General features: G+C 35.6%; 1 protein-coding gene and 1 long non-coding RNA gene across 3 annotated transcripts in view; one reads left to right on the top strand and one right to left on the bottom strand.

The window, feature by feature from the left end:
• Positions 1-10,598: 10,598 nt before the first annotated feature.
• Positions 10,599-12,404, top strand: LOC145977076 (uncharacterized). 2 transcript variants are annotated; one of them, XR_014440405.1, is made up of 2 exons: positions 10,599-10,904; positions 11,738-12,404. It is a non-coding gene; the product is annotated as an uncharacterized LOC145977076 (long non-coding RNA). The 2 variants fall into 2 exon arrangements; XR_014440406.1 differs by lacking the exon at positions 10,599-10,904 and adding an exon at positions 10,968-11,288.
• Positions 12,405-19,572: 7,168 nt separating this feature from the next.
• LOC145976648 (uncharacterized) overlaps positions 19,573-21,048 on the bottom strand; it is a 42,268-nt gene continuing 40,792 nt past the window's right edge. Inside the window, exon 4 of the mRNA XM_083107878.1 lies at positions 19,573-19,777. Coding sequence (XP_082964004.1) covers positions 19,573-19,777 — 205 coding nt within the window. The remainder of the gene's footprint in view (positions 19,778-21,048) is intronic.

Raw genomic sequence — 21,048 nt, 5'->3', positions numbered from 1 at the left:
TTGACTTAACTTGATTTCAAAATTTTTTTATTGAACTAAAGAATATTTAATTTTAAGGAACAAAACAATGTGTTATTTTTTTAAGCACAGAACAAAGAAAATAAAATAATTTAAAAAGAAACTACTAATAATTAAAATTAAAATTGTGAAAATTCAAAATACTTTTTCAATTTTTTGTCTAAAATGTCCTATGGTTTAAAAATAGTCAATTTTTAACGCATAAGAAATATTCTCTTTTGTTTAATAGTGTATATTATATATTTATGTATTCAACAGAATACATTAGAAAGAGATTTAAATATGAATGGTTACGTGTGTGTGTAAAAAGGATTAAAAAATTTCAGCGCAACTAAAACAAGTTTCTCTCGTGAAACTTTGACGATTGATGTCCCGCTATAAATTTTATCTTTAGCGCAATATTCTTTGTAAGATTATTTCACGAAAATACGATGAGATAAGATTCGAGCGTGCGGACCGCGATTAAACAATCGAAAGGGACCGCTTGCGAAATTCCACGATTGTCGACGGTGGTGAGAGAGCGTTTACGCGTTGTCTTAATGCTCGCAAAAACCTCATAAAAGCCCGCCCGATGAAAAATGCACGTTACCGCGGCAACTAGTGCGCGCAAAGACATCGTCTTCACGGGACGTCTCTCGTCTCGAATCGGCAGCAATAATATCGACTCCGCAAGAAATACATTAGCGCGACTCGGTGTGCAGTGGGAATGCGACTCTCCGGTTGCAAATTGCAGTGCGCTGTGTGTTTACGTAACATCGTTCTACGTGCAAATCGGTTCGCGCGTCACGATTGTTCTCGCGAAACGGTCTTGCAAAAAATCACACTCGGTCGAGATTATCTCGCACATGCAACAATATGCAAGATGTAGCAATCCCAGAATATGGATTGCATAAAGCAATCAGAAATCCGCCCTAAATACAGAATTTCAATGTAGCCACTCGCTGTGAGGTGTTTCTTACATGTTTAAAATTGATGTTGCAAAGAAATCTTTTATATAATTTGCTTTCTCATAAAAGAGATAAACACGTGTATAGAATGACTCACAACGAAATGTTAAAAATGCACAAGAAAGAATATTAAGATCTATTCCAAGTAAAAGATGTCATGTTAATCATGAGGTGATTCTAAGTAAGGTGTCATATTTAAGGTGTTAATATTTGTTAATTATTCAAGTCACATATATGTGATGTATATAATTTTATATTGAAGTCAACCACTATTAATTAATGAGAGATATAAAAAAATTAATGAATATGGGATGCATCTTATTAAATTTTCACATATATCTATTAAACTATACACATGATAAAAATTAACAAAATAGGTTTTTTGCTTTGTAAATATCGAACTGAATGCATGATCGTATATAATGCCAAGATTATAACATATCATATGTTAATTGTTTTTTATAATATTTATTTTATTATATTAATTATCTTAATTTAAGATTAGATTTAAGACATTCATGTTTCTCTTCTGTGTTTTAAATGATGGCCGAATTAATGTATCAGCACAAAAATTTGCCATACGCGAAAGTCTGTGATGAACATGCTGCACGTGCCCCCTTTTTCCGGAGAAAAAGCACGTCCTCCGCCAGGATCTTTTTGCCCTTAGCAGCGGAAACGCGCTGCAATTCTCGCTTCTCGCCGAAACTTCTTTGGATTAATAAAAAATCGACGGGCGCATTTTTGTTAGTCTGGACACGTGTTTCGGAATGAATAATCGCGGCCTGCTTCGCGTTGGTCCCCGTTTGTCGCGCGGCATTCTACATGCGAGCAGATGCGCTTGTTGGGCCCCGGCGCGCGTATGTGCTTCATCGTTATTTTTCTCATATCGCTATCGATTTATCGTCTCGCGTAAAATTTACGTTTACTTAACACGTGTTGTACTTATAAGAGAGTTCATTATTTTTAAGTCAATTTAAATTAATTGTATTTATATCCATTATTTATTCCTTATTAACTTCTAACATGACAAAAATTATGTGTTCACACTTCTATTAAAACATACATAAATTTTATCATATTATGCATGTCTGTATGTTATAAATTATAATTATTATATATTACTGTTGTTAATAATATTTAAATAAATTGTTATTATAATATTCGTATTAATATCTTTATTACTTTTTATTTGTCAATATAAAATCTATCTTTTATATCTATCGAATTATGATATTTTTGCATCAAATTTTTGGAGTGCATGTTAATTTACGCTACATACAATATAAGAATTGAATATGATCTTCTCAGGTTATTTCTCTTTATCATTTTTATATATTAAATTAATGAATTCTACGTTTTTTATAATCATTGACAATAGCTAGTCGTTAATTGTTTATTATCTTAAAAGATAAGTATTTATACTACTCATTAGTGCGATTTGTTGTATCTATATTATTTAGTATAATCGCGTGTGTCTTTTCTGCTAAAATTATTTTAAACTATTTTAATGAAATCCTTACATAAGCTATAAATATTATAATTTTAGAATGCATAATTTTGTAATAAAGTAAGAGATATTTGTGCAAAAGGAAGATTTAAAATAAGAACAAAATAATTTTGAAAAATTTAACTCAGATACAATAGAAAAATTATTAAATTCCAATATATATCGTATATACATAGTATATATTATAAAAATATTATTTTTCTAGCAAATATGTGCAATAAAAACTTGTAATTTATGTATCAAAGATGATCACATTATACTGTAATTAGATTTACATATGATGCTAGAGAGATTTACATATCATGTATACTAAAAGAATATATTATATAATTCTTCAAGAAGTATAATGAAATATATTTTGTTATTTTTGCTTCGATACTGTTCGTATTTATTTTTAATAAAAATTATTTTGAGAATTACCTAAAAAGAAGAAGAAATTAATCGAAAATGTAGACAAAGGACTATGAAAAGATAAATGCTATATTCATAAGATTTTAATACCGTCTGCAAAAATACTCTATATTAGCGATGTTAATAACCGTATCTCATGACATAAAGGCAAGTGGTCCATGCGGATCTTGCGTTGCTGAGAGGAATGTCGATGAGAGAGAATGACGAGAGAACGAAAGACAGGAAGAGAAGGGCCAAAAGGGAAACGCGGTACACGAAAACTTCCCTGGTGGCGCGAGGAACAAGGGAGGAAGAGGGAAGGCAGAGACGAGATGACCAGGAGGATCGAAAGCCTGCCGTAGGGTCTAAGGAACGGCATACGCGATTGTCTTATTTCAATATTTTAAGCGCATTTTGAGATTTTATCGTGCATACCATGGCTAAATGTTTAACATTCGAAGCGAAGGTAGAATAAAAGTGCACGAATATCCGATATTTGCGGAAACTCGGTGTTTAATTCGATTCAATTCCAATTGTATTTAATTCAATCGATAATTTCGAATAGCTCGAAGATTTTCGGATAGGCAAAATTTTAATGCAATTATTTTTTTTCTTTTTTAATGATTAATAAACAGAAAATGATAACAATATATTCTTGTTATTTGAGAATTTATTACTTTATAATAATATGAAAAACTGACATCTCTCTAAAAGTATCGTTTTGGAAAAGAAATAATTTTATTTTATATAAAATTTATATATAACCGAGAAAGAGAAACAAGAAAAGGCTGATTAAAGAGTTTATTACTGTTTTAGAACAAGAAATAAAAAATATTTCTAAAAGTGAATCGTAAAGAATATACAAATGTAAGAGTGAAAACGTATACTATCATATATATCATACAATTAAATATAACACTAATCATTATTAGGTGCTGTCGCGCAATGGAAAACTATATAAAAGAAAAAATATGTAAAAATCTAGAGAGAGAGAGAGGCCAGGAAGGAAAATGAAGTTCGTTCGAAAACATGGAAATGATCCTTTCGTTTGGGCTCTTCGTTCCCTTCAAGAAACAGGTTGTAAAAACGGCGGCAGCATCTCTCCTCGGCGCATCATCCTCCATCACACACGAAAAGACCCGCACGTTTCTTTCCGCCGTCTTTAATTAAATCGAAAAGTTAATTGGAATATACCGTGCATAATTCGCTGGTCCGCGTAAAACGCGTGATCGAGGAGCATAAATAACTACGCGTGTTCCTCGCATGTTGATCTTGCCTCGAACCAGAAAACGCCCGTCTCTGATTGTGTTATCAACTTTTTGAGAGAAAACCGAGCAGAAACGAGAGTATAATTATACGTTTTTACGGTAAAGAGAATGATTCATTTTTTTTTATATATAATATGTATTTAGTACAAATAAATGAGGGAAACTATCTCGTTACTTTCTCGTGTTTGCAAAATCTAAATTCACTAAATTCTTATACGAATTTCTTTTGTATCGACATTTTTGTTCGTCTAATCACGATATAATGTAGAAGAAAATAACTATGAATTTTCGATTTATATCGAGATTTGCATATAATTCCACATGTGATGGCACAATTTGCAACAATTTTTTGCGCAATTAATTGCTCGAAAAAGTTGTCTTTTATCAGCGAATTTTTGCGTGATGAAAAAAGATGACGGATTAACACAGTAGACGTAAGACACAACAAATAACGTCGGGAGAATTGTTTTAACGACCGTAAAAGTGATGAGAATAGCAGTACTTCCTGCCAAAGTGAACGGCTCACCCCGCACATACTTTAGCTTAATAATCGTGTCTGCCTAACGTTGTCCGCCGGCCATTCTTTGTCTCATTGTGGGTCAAACATTCTTTGCGAATGTACATATCAAACGCGCTCTTATGAAACGAGGTTTGATCTATGACATAATATACAGAGTGTCCGGTTGTCAAGTGTTAGTAACGGCTTCCTCGACAAATTTATATTCTTCGTTTGGCGAGAAATTTGCATTTGCACACGATTATTTTATTTCGAATATTAAATATCTTGCTAATCAAATGTCAAAATAATCTTAATTAAAATATATTCGCGATTTAAAATCAATCGAAGAATTAAACCGGATTGCATATATTATCATTCTAAAAGTTTAATTTATCATAAAAATATTTTTTTTTATTTTCTTTATAAAGAAATATCTCTTTTTTAAGTGTATTCTAAATTTAAGTCACAAATTCTTTCTATGTATAATTAATTTTGAAATTAGCTGTTCCTTTATTCTTCTTTAACATCAATTCTTAATATCGATGAATTTATTTGAAGAGAAAGGAAAAGAGAGATTTTGACAGAAATAAAGAAATAATTTGATAGAAATTAAGTATTTTATATAATAGAAGGATATATCAATAAAAATTGCCGACTTCAATCACATGATACCTTACATCAGTTGTCTGATCCGAAAATGTCTAACATACGAATTTCTTTGAAGATTGCCTTCTCAGCAATCATAATTGTTATCGAAAACGCAATAAGCACTTTAGTATCGTGCGTCGAGATATTTCGACTCATCATCCGTTTCATTTACGGAGATAGGCACGCATGTGTATGCCATTGCCGAGAAAGCGATTCCATCTTTATGGGTTCAGGCAATCCAGAAGTGCGTAATCGCTTAAAATAAGCTACTCGCTAAGAAGATACTTTCGAGAAAGAGAAAGAGAGAGACGGAAGAGACATGGAATAGGAACAAGTACGCATTTCAAATAGTTACGTTTTCCGTATCGAGATCTTTCTCTAGAAGATGAAGAGAAATCTGTTATATAATTTCGTATTTCTTTCCTTAAAGAGAGTTATAAATAACACTGTGGAATAAACGACGACGTAAATGGAGTTGTTAGTTGAAAATTATTAAGTTACTTTATATTTATTTTCTCCTTATAATTTGTTTTTATTAATATCTATTTCCTTTATGTCATCAATTATTCATCAATTTATGTTTATGTGCATAAGAAATATAAATTATGAAATAAATATTATTAAAAATAAAATATTTATACTATTTTTTTGTTTTATTACTTTTTTACAGGTAAATAAATATAAGATTATATAAGTAATTAGATAATGGTATCTTTATTCTATCTTTATTATCCATCTTTATTATATCTCATCTGTAAAAAATAATAGAAAAGTAGAAAAATAGAAAAAAATAGTGTAAATATATTAACAAATAATCAGGAAATATTATTAGATAATTTAAATTCTATTTATTAAAAAAATTTCCTATATTATTATATTTATCTCATAGATAACAGATGACATATGGAAATTAAATATGAAAAAAATATCTAGCTCCAATAATTACTTTACGATAACTTTACGATTAAGAGAATTGATAACACTCACTGAATATACATATCCAAAAAACTTTCCACAAAATTATTAATATAGTAGTATAGTAGTATAATCAATTACTAATATAGCGCTATATACTTTGTATAGAGATTATTACGTAATAATACATACTAATATTTAGTAATTAGAATATACGATTACTTTCATACCATATATATATCATACAAAAATAAGCATGAATAATCATCCATTGAAAGTTATGACACTCTTTTGTTCGTCACCTGTCGATCGATCGATCGTCGTCGAATTTTATACTGATACAACTGCGAAGCAAATGGAGTGATTCGTTTCAATTCGACAGCGACGCGTAATCGCGTTGGAGGGAAAGCAACTCGCCTGCTAGAGGCAATGCACGTAAGGCCCGCGTGCGCGCGCGGGTGTCGGGCCTTGGCTCGGTCTTAATGAAACAATGGCAGAGGCCGTTCGCGGGGACGAAAGGGGACAGGAGGGGAGACCTGGGGGAGACCTCGGTGCTAACTGGAGTCTCTCGCGGTCAATGAATCTGCTGGCCTTTTCCCATGCTCGCGAAGACGACGAGAGTGCCCCGGCAACGCGCGCGACTCTCTTCGGGTCCGGTCGATTTTATTAGTCTCTGACTCATTCCCCTTGTCGGCCAGCCATTTCTGTCTGTCACTTCTCTCTCGCTATATCGTCTCGCCTTGCGCGTGAATATATTGCTCTCTCGCTTCTCTCTTTCCTCGCATTTTTTTCTTCCTTCTTTTCTTTTTCATCCGCCGTTTATTCTTCGACGGAAGCTGCGAATAAGCGATATCAAACGTCGTTTCGTTCGCCGTCGAGATGCCGCAGAAATATCGCAGGCCTTGAGTCATGGGTATGACATAAATGCGATTGGATATGCGACCGTTGGGCTATCGAAGTTGCCGAAATAAGTTGCCATCTTTGAATCAAGCGAAAGGCCAAGAAAAAAATATTCTAAAAGAATATTTTTGACGTATACATAAAATTTTTTTACGACCCACTACGAGATATCGCAATAATTAATTTTAATATCATCGTTAATTCCGTATCTTGAAATTCTTATATTGATTCGATTTTTAATTATGTGCGCTATAATTGTTACATGAGTTCGTGAATCGAGAGGTCCGACATTTTTTTAAAGAATTCATAGGACATACTTTTGCGCTGAAACAAAGAGCTACTGAAACCATCCGCGAGGCGACAGTTAATTTGCCGAGACAACGTAGTCCGTTTATTTTTCTCCGTGTCTCGTGGATGGACCCAGAGCTTTGCTTTTCCCATCGCGCGGTTTGTTCTTCCCTTTTTCGTCTCGCATCTGACTGTCTGTTCATCTTTCGCAGCTTTCTTCGGTCCAACTTAAGAAGCCTGCTCGCTTTCTCCTACGTGCTCGCTTTCTCTCTCTTTCTCATCTCTATTCTCATCTCCGTCACAGTACGACAGAACCAAGGAGTCTTAAGGGTGGCGTTAACGAGGCGGCGAGACTTTCACACGGCCGCTCGCGTCGTCGAGGCAAACAGGTCCGTTTAGCTCCAGTTGCCGGGGCGAGCCTTCCTATTTATGCGAGTTACGTCGGACCGCGTCATCGTAAACTTCCTCGCTATCGATGCGTCCGCGCGATATCATATCGGCAACGTCTTCGCGTACAATGAACAACTGTTGTCAATTCACTGGAAAATCGGCGAAAGCTTGTGCCAAAGATTATGCATATTTCGTTTGCGCTCAATTTAACTTAAACGGTATTTTTCTTGGTTATAGTCAAATTTAGTAAAATTTTTAATCTCTTAACTTAATTTTTTTAGAATTATTTTAGAAGAATTATTATTAGTATTTAATATTTATTATTTTTTTATATTAAATGTTATATAAAATTAATTGCAATATGACGTTGAGATAATTATATCACATAATTATATTATCGTCATATTTTTTGATACATTATTTTTTCCATGACTTTCTTCTTTTGAAGAAAATTATCAATAATTTATAACTTGGATTATCTATCACTTTATAAATATTTATTTTACTACATAATTTTTTATTTATTTGTACATATGTGTTTGAGCGCAATTAAACAAATAATAGATGCCATCAATACAACTTCCAAATAATTCATGGATTAAATAAGTGATCATCTATTTTAACGACTTTAAATAACTATTATTTGAATTTATCGAAAAATATTTTGATATATTTATTTCGACGTTAAATCCATCAATAAATATGAAAGTATCGGTCTCGATTTTCGACGAAGATACTATCGATCGATAGCGTCTAAGTATTGCGGGTATCCACGCTCGTAGATGCATACCCAACGCAGAAACAAAAATGAAAAGGAACCGAAGGTGGGCCGAAGAGGGATATGAGTGAGGAGAAGGCGCGCCCGCGGGAATCGCCGACGAGACGTGCGTGGAAAGGCACGGCCGATGGATAAAAGGGCGGCGGAGGAGCCGGCCGAGGGTGAAGCGGAGGGAAGAGGGGGACCAAAAGTGTAGGGGGTCCAGTGGTCCCAAACGCGCCGCCGCCACCGCCGCGTTCGTTGCGGCCAAAACGAACTGGCGTAGCCAGCAGGCGAAACACGCGAATCCTCGCCACGTTCTCCTCTCGTCTCGTCGAGCGATATCCTTGTCCTATTTCGACCCGCCACGAGCGAAGAACCTGGAGAACCTTGGCTGGGAATGAGATGCCCACGGGATTAACAGCGTGATTGATTCGAGACTTCGACTTCCATACACATACTTGGTCATGGACATAAGCATCCATATATCAATGATGCCTATAATTGTTTAGGTGATATATATGTATGTGCATATATGAGTATCGGTGTAACCATAATTGTTATAATCATTAAGAATTTCTTTCAACCAACAGGGCGGAGTAAAATTCTGAAGAGTCACTGTCGGGAATGCAAGTAGATGAACCTGTATCCTTGTGGTACTAGATGCTAACTGCCTCTCTTTCCCTACCCTAATTCACACATCCATCACATACCCTAATCTACACGCTCGACGGAATCTACGCATTCTTCTCTTTCAATGCGTAAGTGAAATATCTTATTCGAGTTTGGAGTATAAATTTAAAATTTCTAATATCGAATAAATCTGTAGAAAAAATTATTATACATACATGTAAAATTATTGTAGAAATAGAACACAAATTCTAATATTAATATACAAGAAAAGATGTAAAAATATCTAGGTTTTAAATTATTTACGAAAAATTAAATTATATTGCATCTCTTATGATGAAAAAAAAATAATTTAATAAAGGAATTCAGAAAAATTTTTAGCTCGATACGTATATATTGTCTATGTGAATTGTGCCAAAAAATGCAAGCGTATAATACTTAATTATAAAAAAATTTTAGCTCGCAATCAGATTTATTTTTACAGACCTGCTTAATAAATTTAAAATTTACGCTCCAAGAACGCTTTATTTCAAGATATTATAGAATCTTTTACCTATTACTTAGGAAAACAATTTTTTATTTAATTATTATTAAAGCAATTTTTTTTATGTGAGTAACAAACATTTTATATACATCGATGAAAACTAATTTTAGTTTTTTTTTATATCTTCTCGATTCTATCCTTTACGCATAGTTTGTATTCAGAAATACAGATCAAGTGGAAACAGATGTATTAGGTACGCCTCAGTAATCCCCGAAAAAGATACCAATAGTAGAAGGATCTATGTCGATGGTTAATTATACAAACAGTATTATTCGTGCATAATTAATAATAATGAGCTTGAGATGCAAGTTTTTAACAGAATAGAAACGTAATTTCATCGGAAATTCGGCTGTAATCGCGGTATAACATGCGGGGATATTTTCTTCCAAGGCACACACACGAATGAGAGCGCACTCATTCCCTGTTCTACCCTAGAATCCCGAAACCCGACCTGGGCAGTTTCGGCGCCCGACTCTCCGCATCCCTTAGGAGCAAAAAGGCTCTCGATATATCCTTTTGATCCTCGACGAAGGAGCCGTTTCCTTTCTTCTCTCTGGTTATCCGTTTCGTACGGTGCCTCGGAAGGAAGGACCTCCCTGGACTTCGCCGGCTCCACGGAGGTCCCGTTCTTCTCTCTCCTTCCCTCTCAACCTTCTCTCTTTCATTCTTTCTATCTCTTTCTTCTCTTCTCCTGTTCTCATGCGCCAGTCAAAGGATCCAGCCGAGGGCCTAGTTTCAGAGGAAGAAGACAAGAAAGAGGAAGAGAGAGAAGAAGAGAGGCGGAGAGAAAGAGAGAGAGAGAAAGAGGGAGAGAGAATCAGAGTAGAAACGGGAGGAGCCGAGGGTCTGGAGAGGACAAGGTCTCCTTTTACTCTCCTCCCGAGACTCAGTCGGGAGGAGAGTAACCTTTCCACGAGGCGGTGCGGCATCGCGCACACTTCGTTCTCTCACCGGCGCACAAACGCGTGTATATGCATACATGTGCGTCTGTGTTGGAACGAGGCGTACGTGAAGAAACGGTCGCGTGATAGAGAGAAGGAGACCCCTGTGCACTACACACCACAGACCGTCGTCGTGCAAACCCCATGGGTCCGTAGAACCGCATTCCAAGGCGGCTCCATGGATGTGGCCCGCGATGGCGTTAGAGGCGGTCGGCGAAGAAAAGACGAAGAGGAACATGAAGAAGGAGAAGAAAGCGGAGAGGTCGGTCTGGATAGTAGGAGAGAGAAAGAAAGATGGGGAAAAGGGGAAGGAGAACTCGGGAATAACTCGATAAAGCGAAGGACTCCTTCTAATTAAAATGAGTTCCGCCGCGGGTCCTCGTGTACTTTCGCCGCGTTCTTATTACATGCGCGAACTTTTACCTTCTTCCTCATAGTTTCATTCTTCCGTCGTCGCGCGAACCGTATACGAGATCGAGATGCATCTTCCTGGATGCGTAAATCGCGATCGGAATGTATTACTATGTAACTTGCTTTGGGTGTGATTGTGGCAGCAGGAGGGGTGAGGAAACTGATGATGGATCATAATTTTTGGAGTACTAGGAGGATTATGAGGGATTGAAAATGATCGGATGATGAATGACAAGTAGGGTATTTAATCTCTCATTATAATAATATGTCATAATATATGTAGAGATATTATCTTAAATATTTTTTGTTAAAGTTAAAGTGAGATTTAAATGTGAGATTAAAAAGAGGTATAAAGTCTTTACTAAAAGCATTTCAAATTAATAAATAGTTAAATGAAAGTTTAAAGTATACAATATTAAAAAATAAATAAAACATAAATTTTTAAAAAATAGTTTTTAACATATTGTTTTGATTTTATAAAATAATATTAAAAAAAAGATTGGACTGTATAAAAAAATTCAACATATATTGCATGATTCCAATATCTAAATCTGAAAATTAATAAATTTGAGAAATTTATATTTTAAAACTGTATTGACATAAAGTACCTCCTAATTCTTTATTTTCTAATTTTTCAACTGTATGATTAATAGTTCCTCTTTCATTTTCTGTTTTGCTCTTTAGAAGTCAAACGGTCCACAAAATCTAGTTCAAGGAAAGTTAAATAATACAACAATATATATCATGGAATGTTTCTTCAATGTCTTCGACAATGGTGGGCGAGTACGTCCGCATGACAGCTCTCGCAATAATCCATCACCTTTTTAATAGTCCTTCGAAATTGCTGGACCTTTAATGGGAGTGATGCGACGACCTATATTATACTATGTCACTAGGATATTTTTTAGATAGGTGAATCTGTTCTATCGCTTCCGCGAGATTTTAAAAGAACTATTCTTTGTCAACAAACAGAAGTCTTCATTTATACTAAACCTGTTTGCCACGGAATTTTATTATATATTTTTGAAAAGTTGAGAACCGTCGTCTCAAACAGGTAGAATAAATGATGCGAATACTTCTCAACGATCGCCTTCGGAAGATAAGCAAACACATTTTTCAACAAAGTAAGGAGAATATTTTTATTTAATTCTTTTTTGAATATATCTCTCAACAGTAATAAAGACACGGAAGAGATTGTATATTTCAAATATTTCATATATATATATATTTAATTTCTCTCAGCAATGTAATAAAATATATAAATTTAAAACTTTTATAATGTAGTTCTTCTTCTTCTCTTTTACATAAAACTAAAATTAAAATTTAACAAGTTTAAATTATTAAGTCCTGCTCGTCCATTTTTTTTAATTTCTTAAGAAATCTCTCGTAATCGTTTTCTTTTATGATAATGTGTATTTGACAATTGTAAACATTTTGTAAAGATTTAATCGAATTTTATATAATATAAAAAACGAAATTTTATTTTCGATATCTCTTATATCAAATTAAATACTCAATATTTTTTTCTCCTCTTCCTTTCTCTCTCTATTCTTTATTTTTGTATTTATTACTTTTATTAACACATGTAGCTACACAAATAACATATTATATTATATTATATATCGATTTCCATTTTTCCAACTATTTTTTTATCAATTACTCACGTTTATACTGTTTGTAAAATTATGAACTAACTATCCTGTCATTGTGATAATAATCTAAATGTGTTTTTTTTTATGAAAAAAATTGCCCAATGTTCACCTAACGATATGCGATTCGCAAGGTTTTGATTGTTAACTAGCAGTCAGCGATTTAAGACGGAATAATTAAGAGCTTATTAAGAAAATCTTGAAGAGTCATTCCGCCGCAAAGTTCTATCACCCAATACATCCGATTTAATGACCCGTTGCGTAAATCAAACGTTCCGTCTTCCTCCCTTTACTCTCATCCCTCCCTCTTTCATTCTCGATTCTCCTTTCACTCTCGTCCTTCTTCGCTTCCTCTCTTTCTCACTATCTCCCTTTCTTATTCTCGCTCTTTCAACAATCCGCGTCGGCGGCAGCGGCTTGTTCCTCGTTTAGTCCCTTTTTCTCTCTCATGAGGAGGTAGAGGCTTCCCTTTGAAAACAGGCAACCACCACCATCAACATCTCCACCGTCATCTCGCGCGAGGTAGGTCGCCCTCGGTGATACATGGCGTTTCTCACGGTGATAATTATCACCAAAACCGTGAAACATGGGGAGGCAGGGCGACAAGCGGACAGAAACAGATTAAAGAATAGCAATTTTTTTGACGTACAAATCTAACAAAATAGAAAGGACTCGAAAAAGAAGAAACTTGACAATCGAAATTTAGGAAAACATTTCGTAACTATTTATACTTTTCATCAAATTATCTGTCGCGATTATAGTTTAATTTCCTTTACAAATGTGAAAATGTGAAAAATGCATTTTTAATATTTTAATAATATATTTTGAATTTATTTTGAATTTATTTTGAATTTAATATTAAATTAATAGAAATATTTCTTAATAATATAGTTGATATAACAATATAATTATTCTAATCTTAATCACTTTCTAAGATGAAAATCGCCGCATTTCGAAACTCACGTGAGTTCTCGCGTGAAAAATATATTCATAATTTAATATCGAAATCGCATCGCCTCCCGCGAGTAAAATGCATTCCCGTGCGTCCCGAGATGTGTGCTGAATGCGCCGCGCTTCACGACGAGATCGTCGATAGCAGGTGACGCGATATTGAACAGGTGATTCGATATGCGAACAATGCGATATGTTCCGCGCAATTGCCGCAGCGAGATGCGTGCGAGAGCCGTCGAGCAATCGTGGCTTTTCTTTCTGTCGACATACCAACGTGTTCAATAAAATGTTGTCGAACAGGGTACAAATAGAGCAATGTCACGCACTTTTATGACACAAAGACCGTGATGATGGCAATGGTTCTTTGAAATCACTTTCCCATTTAATACTTACTATATATATATATATATATATATATATATATATATATATATATATGTACAATACATATGTATATATGTATGCTATATGTAATAATAAAATAAAAAGAAATTAATAATAATAGACTATAAATTCTGAAAAAAATTACGAATTTAAAAATATCAATAATAATCTATAATAGTCTATATTATAAGATTCATAATTTATGACAAAATTCAAGATAGAAATTTTTATGTATCCTAATATATGTGCATCCTGATACGTATGCTCTTATCATATCAATAATTTACTTCTTTAGATAATCTTTAATAATATAAATATTTAATAATATTTATATATATTATATTAATAATATTATAATAATATTATTAAATAATATTATAATACTTATATACATACATATTGTACTAATATTATAATATTATAATATTTAATAATTTTTTTAAATGTTTAATAATATTTAATATTAATACCTAGTAAAGTGTCTGGAAAAATGATGTATATATAATTCCTATTTTACAACATAATGTTAATAAAGCAATCTAATTACACGCATATTATTCTTGCGAGCGTATATTGCAATTTACTCACTCGTTGTAACGATCAATCTCGAGCAATTTTCTAGCGTATCACGCAATCGCGTTCATTCTACTAATACGCTTATGTTGTAGGTCTCTCAAAGCGAGACGCCGTTTCTACTCGACGCCAATAAAGATGATAATAACGCCTGCTTAAATTGGATGCGTAATATACTCTCACGAGCAGAGAAACGTCAGCTTACTTACATTATAATTATCGATCTTGATATCACTGGACCCTAACGAGGATTAATAGCGCGTCGATTATTTATTTTGTCTCGTGCACGGCGCTTCTCTTGACCATTTAAATCGCCGTGTCCTCAATACAAAAGAGAAATAAAAATAGAGGAAAAATAAATAAAATCTTTACCAAAAATTCGCTCTACAAATATTTGCACCTCTCTTAATGCCGAGTTATACTTTCGCACGCGCCTTTTTATGTGACGCTCCACGACTCTGCGTAAAGTGATTACGTAGTCTATTCGACACGGGACACTATGTCGAATTTTATGGAGATAGCCAGGATTTTATGAAATTCTCGCTAACGGAGTTAAAGCCTTTTAACGCGACAGGTTTTTTAATCACTTTTTCTTTTTTTTCTCCGCTACATTACATAAGTGACGCTAATCTGTGAGAACTTGTTGGTAGGTTTTTTATTATATGTATATGCGCGCAAACATGTGTACGGACAATTGGAGAATTTTTTATTGGATGATGTCAGAAATATAGTATAAACAATTTTATAATTAGAGGCTTATTTTAATTATTTTTCTTTACTTTTGAAGATTAATTTCAAATAAATTCATTTTCAATTTAATAGATTCTTATATGTATCATTTATACTAAATTTACCTATTTCTTTACGTTTTTAAATTATAAATCTAATTTTTCAAATTTATTCATAAAACAATATAATTTCAATAAATCATATTTAAAACATATTGTAAATTATTTTACAAAAAAAATTATATCTTCGCAATTATTCCAAAGGAAGTTCTAATTAATAAACTGCTACTTTATTTTTGTTTTCAAGTGCTTTTCTTTCCCAAAAAGCCAGATACATAAGTGTTTCGTTTTGTGGCGACCTAACGGCGTTTACGATTGCATCTCGTATTCGTATTCCCGAAAGAAGTTCCCGATGAAAATCAAGCCCGACCGTTGAGTTCTTTGCGATTGAGAGCCTTTGCTGGGTGCACCGGCACGCCCCGGGCGGTTCCCATTGCATCGGCATTTCGGACGCCAACACACATTCGTTATTCGACGCCGCGAAAGAGAGAAGAAGAGGGAGATCGCACCGTCGAAAGACGCACGAGATCCAGAGGCTCTGTAAACATCTTCGTGCACTTTCTTCGTGCGTTCAGCCGACAGATTACAGCGCATTCTCGCGCGACGCCAGCAACATGTATATATACGGTATACACATCGCGACAGAGTATCCTTTTTATCGCTGCGAGCAGCAATGGTGATATGTTATAGCTCGCTATTTGCATCTTGAATTCTCATGACGATACTTCATAAAGGCGATTTGTCGTTTTTTCAACCGTGAATGTCCACGGTACGAAATATGTCTTACTTTCAAACGCGAGTAATAGATACATAAAATTATAAATAATTTTCACACATTTATTAAATACGTTTATCTTTTTAAAAATTTAGATAAATCTGTGTATAATTTTCTCCATAAATTAAAGAATAAATTTTTCGATACAATATACGTTAATCTTGAAAGTTATTAATAGTAGGAAATTTAGAAAAGCTAATGAAATTTTATATTAATTATTAATGTCGGATATAAATGTTTCACATTTTCAATATCTCTAAAGATGTCAAATTAACTTGTCTTCGGAGCAGTTGACAATGATTTGACCTAAAGTGTGTCGAATATTTCTATAGCGATTCGCGAGTACGTAATGGTTGAGCACACTGCACTCCAGGATCGCCAGTGAATCACCTTGTGAAGGTGGGCCGGCGGCGGGTCCATATATATATATATATATATATATATATATATATATATATATATATATATATATATATACCGGTATACACGTGTACACTTACTCTCTTACCTGTATAAGTGCACATACGACATACTGCACTCGGGTTGCACGCATGTGTGACGTGCCCGCGCGCACGCACGCACACTGTCGTGTTGCATACCTTTGCCTCCTCTCCCTCACCTCCTCCTTGTCTCAACCTAAACCGTCTTCTCTCCCTTTACCCTCGACCCCACGCCGCCGTCCACCACTCCTCTCCGACGCGTAGCAGACCTTTAATCCAATCTGAGTATATAAGTGTTGCCCTTTAAAGCAAGCCGGGAATGGCGGGAAGCCATCCACGACCTCCACTACCGAACTTTTTCTTCGGCCGCGGCTTTTTTCTTCTTCGTCCGTAGTCCGTCGGGCTTTAAACGAATATGTATGGCTGCCGCTTGCCGCCGCCAAGAAGTTTGACGGGGTGCGCTCGCCGTTGCGTGCGACTCGCGTAATATGTCAATTGGACGTGGTTATGCAAGCAAAACCGACTTCGATGTGTCATTCTTTTAAAATTATAATTGTTCTAAGGAATTGCGAAGAATAATGTTAATGGCACGTTAATGACTGTGCTGTGAGGTGACCTTTACTATATATGAGAGCTGTAACATTAAATTTACATCTTTCGACTCGATCATCGAATAATATTTTTACAAATCTCCTAGTCCTTTTAACATGAGTTTTAAATAACCAAATATAAAGTATATAAATTGGCATTTTAATAAAAAATGTTGAAATAAAATAGATAATCTCAAAATCCCATATTTATTTTTATTATTATTATTAATAAATCCAAATAAAAAATGATTCATTTAAATAATTTAATAATTTAAATTAATAAAGGTATGAAGTAAATCTTATGTATATCATTAAATAAGAAGCTTTTAGTCATTCAAAATTTATACCTCAATAAACAATTATAATAAATGTCGCAATTAATCTTAATTCAAATATTAAATAAAATATTATCAAATTTATTGATTAGAAAAATAACTGAAATTATTAATCTAATTAAAAATATTAATAATTTTTTAATATGATTATTTATATACTTATTTTCTTCTAATTGTGTGAATAACTATAAATAATACATCTAAAATTCCCATAATCTTAAATAAAATAAATAAAAATTATAGAACAAACTTACAGAATATAAAGGCAAGTCATAAAATGCAAATTTGCTTTACAGATTCGGAGGCCACCCATATCATATTTTCACAAGCGTTCCTCTCTGCGGAATCGGAAGGGAAGTCGGGCGGACTCCTCATGGAACGGCGAAAACGCGTTATCCGCGGTGCAACGCGATGTTATCGCGATGACGGGTTAATACGGGCCGATTTCCAGGGCGAGAGAGCAACGCGGGCCGTTGCGCCGACAAAGAAGTCAACGCCTATGAGTGCGGTCCAAGCCCAGTCTCGAAGAGAGTCACGTTTTCGAAGCGCACAGTTCGCGCCCGGGCCCTCGGTTTGGACGCGAGCGGGGCTCCCCCGCCCGAACGCGCACCCCCTCGCGCCCCGCTTCGTCCCATCTCGTTTCACCGCGCCTTGCCGCGCCGGTCGGCCCTGATCCCTTCGTACCTTGGGACCCACCACGCCACGGGATGCCTCTTCTCCGTCTCTCTTCCCCGTCGACGCGGCGGCGCAGCATCCTTTAATATCTCTCGCCGGCCTCCTCCTCGAAGAGCTCGCCGGCTCTCATTCTCCTCGGACCCCCTCCCTTCTCGGATTCTCTCTCCGGATCACCTCTCCTTCTCGTGTCCACCTCTCGGCCCAAGCGCTCTCTCGATAGCATCTTGATGGAATGCCTGCGGGATAGGTAGGTAGGTAGGTAGATAGGTACCTGCCGCATTGTCGAGTCTGCTCGCTCGTGCTTTCGCACTCCTCTCGTGCTCCCTTATTGTGTTGCTGGTTCGCTCGCTGGCAGTCGCGACCACGTCGGTTATGGTAGTGGTGGCGACGGCGACGGTGGTGGTGAAGGTGCTGGTGGTGGTGGTGGTTGTTGTTGGTAATCACTTCTATTGCTTCTTGTTGCATTTGCTGCTTGCTCTCTAGTCGTAGCACTTTGACACCAGCGTGCGAAATCGATTCAATGTTATTGTCGGCGCAACGATTCCTTTTGCCGCGCTATTATTGTCTAACGCCCTCTCCCTTCATCCTTCATCCCTCGTGTCAAATAATATCAGGAGGGGGGGGGGGGGGCGCGATATAATTTAGCGATCGAATTTTTAAAAGAAGCAATGATGACACAGAAGTGTGAAAGAAATCTGTTAAAATCATTTAATATTTTATGAACTCGCGAGGCATAATATTAATTTTGAATGAAAGCAAGAAGAGAGTGTGAGAAGAATTCGATTGACGATACCGGTGGTGCCGTCGATCTTAAGTAACACTTGTTGCATGCCGCGAAATGCGTATTACGCAGACTTGAAATAATTGCAATGAATTCAATTTGCGTCTTGTTTGCTATCATCATTTCATTAATATTCTCCGGATGGAATTTTAATCGGCTTACATCCGATTTATAGTGGCAGTTTGCTCGTTTCTGTAAGAGGTGTTTCGCGCGCATTCGCGAGTTCATAAAAATGCTTAACGAGCTACTTCGATGCATTTATCCAATAATCGCAACCGTATTTTGTGATCGGAATCTTCGTATCATACACGATCTCACTCTGCTTGCGCGCTGATTTTGCAATGTAACCGATAAAACGTATCATTTGTCGCGTTTTAATCTTTATCGCTAAAAAATTATAAATTTAAAGCTTTATGTCACTTTGTAATCAGAAAATAATATTCCACGTTTTACACACCGTATATAATCGTGAAAAATTGTAATTAGATAAATTTTTTCTTGACATCTTTAATGTTTATAAATTTAGTTACATATCTCTAATAACATATAGATTTGCAAAGACTATACTAGCAAGTAGATTAGAGTAGCAGTTTTATTCCCACATGTAGATGTGTCACGTGCGCGCGAGCGAATGCGTGCACGCGTGTGCAATGTTGAATACGTGCGTACTGTGCGTAGGTGTACGTAGATATAGTCGGAGGTGAAGTCTCCTGCTCTGACCCCTCAACCTTTCGATTTCGTTTCTGCCGGTAGGGCATTCGTGGCGCACTGTAGCCGCAATCACTGAGAAAGAGAAGAAGAGAAGAGGCAGAAGAAGGAAGAAAAAGAGAAACTAATGAGAGTAGCCGAGAAATTCCTTTCATTCGTAACCCGCGATTTTCTGCTTGCGAAGTAATTATGTACGCGCATACTCCTCTTGCTGTTTTTTGATCTCCAAAAATAATCGATTTTAATCGAGAATTGCATCTCTTTCCGAGAGGAAATAATAATTTTTCTGATTAAAAAAATGCTTTTTATAATTCCTAGGGATATTTTAATTTGTTTTTGTAATTCAGAGAAAAAAGCTGTAATTATAAATTAATTAAAATTCAAATAATTAAGAGAATTAATATCTTTATTTAACATTTTGAGCTCTCTTCGGTCAATCCTTTCCAATCTAAGTTTCCTTGTATAAAATTGCATAAAAAACGTCCGAGCTTATCCTTCGCAATTCGGACACGCCCATTGCAGAGGACACGCTCCAGACGATCAGGATTCAAAAATGAATCGAGATTCGTTAAGTGTCGTCGCCAAACGGATTCGTTATAGCAGCCCGCTTAGGCCGATCAATTTTAAGGAACGTCAAAAAAATGGATGACACAACGCGGCGCTATATGGACACATGCACACGGATATACATGAGCATCACCAGTGCATCATCACGCGCAACTATCGGGCCCACCGGGACTCGGGACAGACCGCATTCTTCTCTCATCGTTTCTCGCTATGCAGGATCTCTCTCCTTCGCCATGGTCCACCGATATCTTTATTTTGTCCTGTCATAATTCAAACGACGCGCAACGCGGCCTCGATAAAGCCACCTGGACAAATCGTCTGGCCGACCGGCCGGTCGACATGGCCGATCGCTATAAGAACACCTCGGGATTCGGTTCGAATTAACGCCGCATAATCCGGACTTTAAAATATCGCATCGATGACCTTCGCACATTTTGTTGCTCTCTTTTATTAATCTCATGATTATGTTTCCCAGGTGCACGTGCAGAGAACGAAAACCTTGTACGATAAGTCGCGATGTTTTATCTACTTCTATTGTGTACACTTTTTTTGGTAGTATGTACAATTTTATAATTTTTTGGCGAATATGTATATCTTAGTTTCGCTTCGAAGGCGGCATTTGCGGTTAATTTCCTCGAATTAATGTTAAATCGGTAATGCACATTCATGCATACGACTATATTATTTTTTAAATATGATTACTCTGGACGATTATTAATCAAATCGGAATAATCATAAAATATTCGAATGAGAATATTACTCAATCACTAATAACATTA

Source organism: Camponotus vicinus, unplaced genomic scaffold (assembly GCF_025532165.1).
Source record: "Camponotus vicinus isolate PSW18456_S1 unplaced genomic scaffold, iyCamVici1.0 SCAF_9, whole genome shotgun sequence".
Classification (NCBI taxonomy): Eukaryota; Metazoa; Arthropoda; class Insecta; order Hymenoptera; family Formicidae; genus Camponotus; species Camponotus vicinus.
This window is presented reverse-complemented; position numbering and strand designations above follow the sequence as displayed.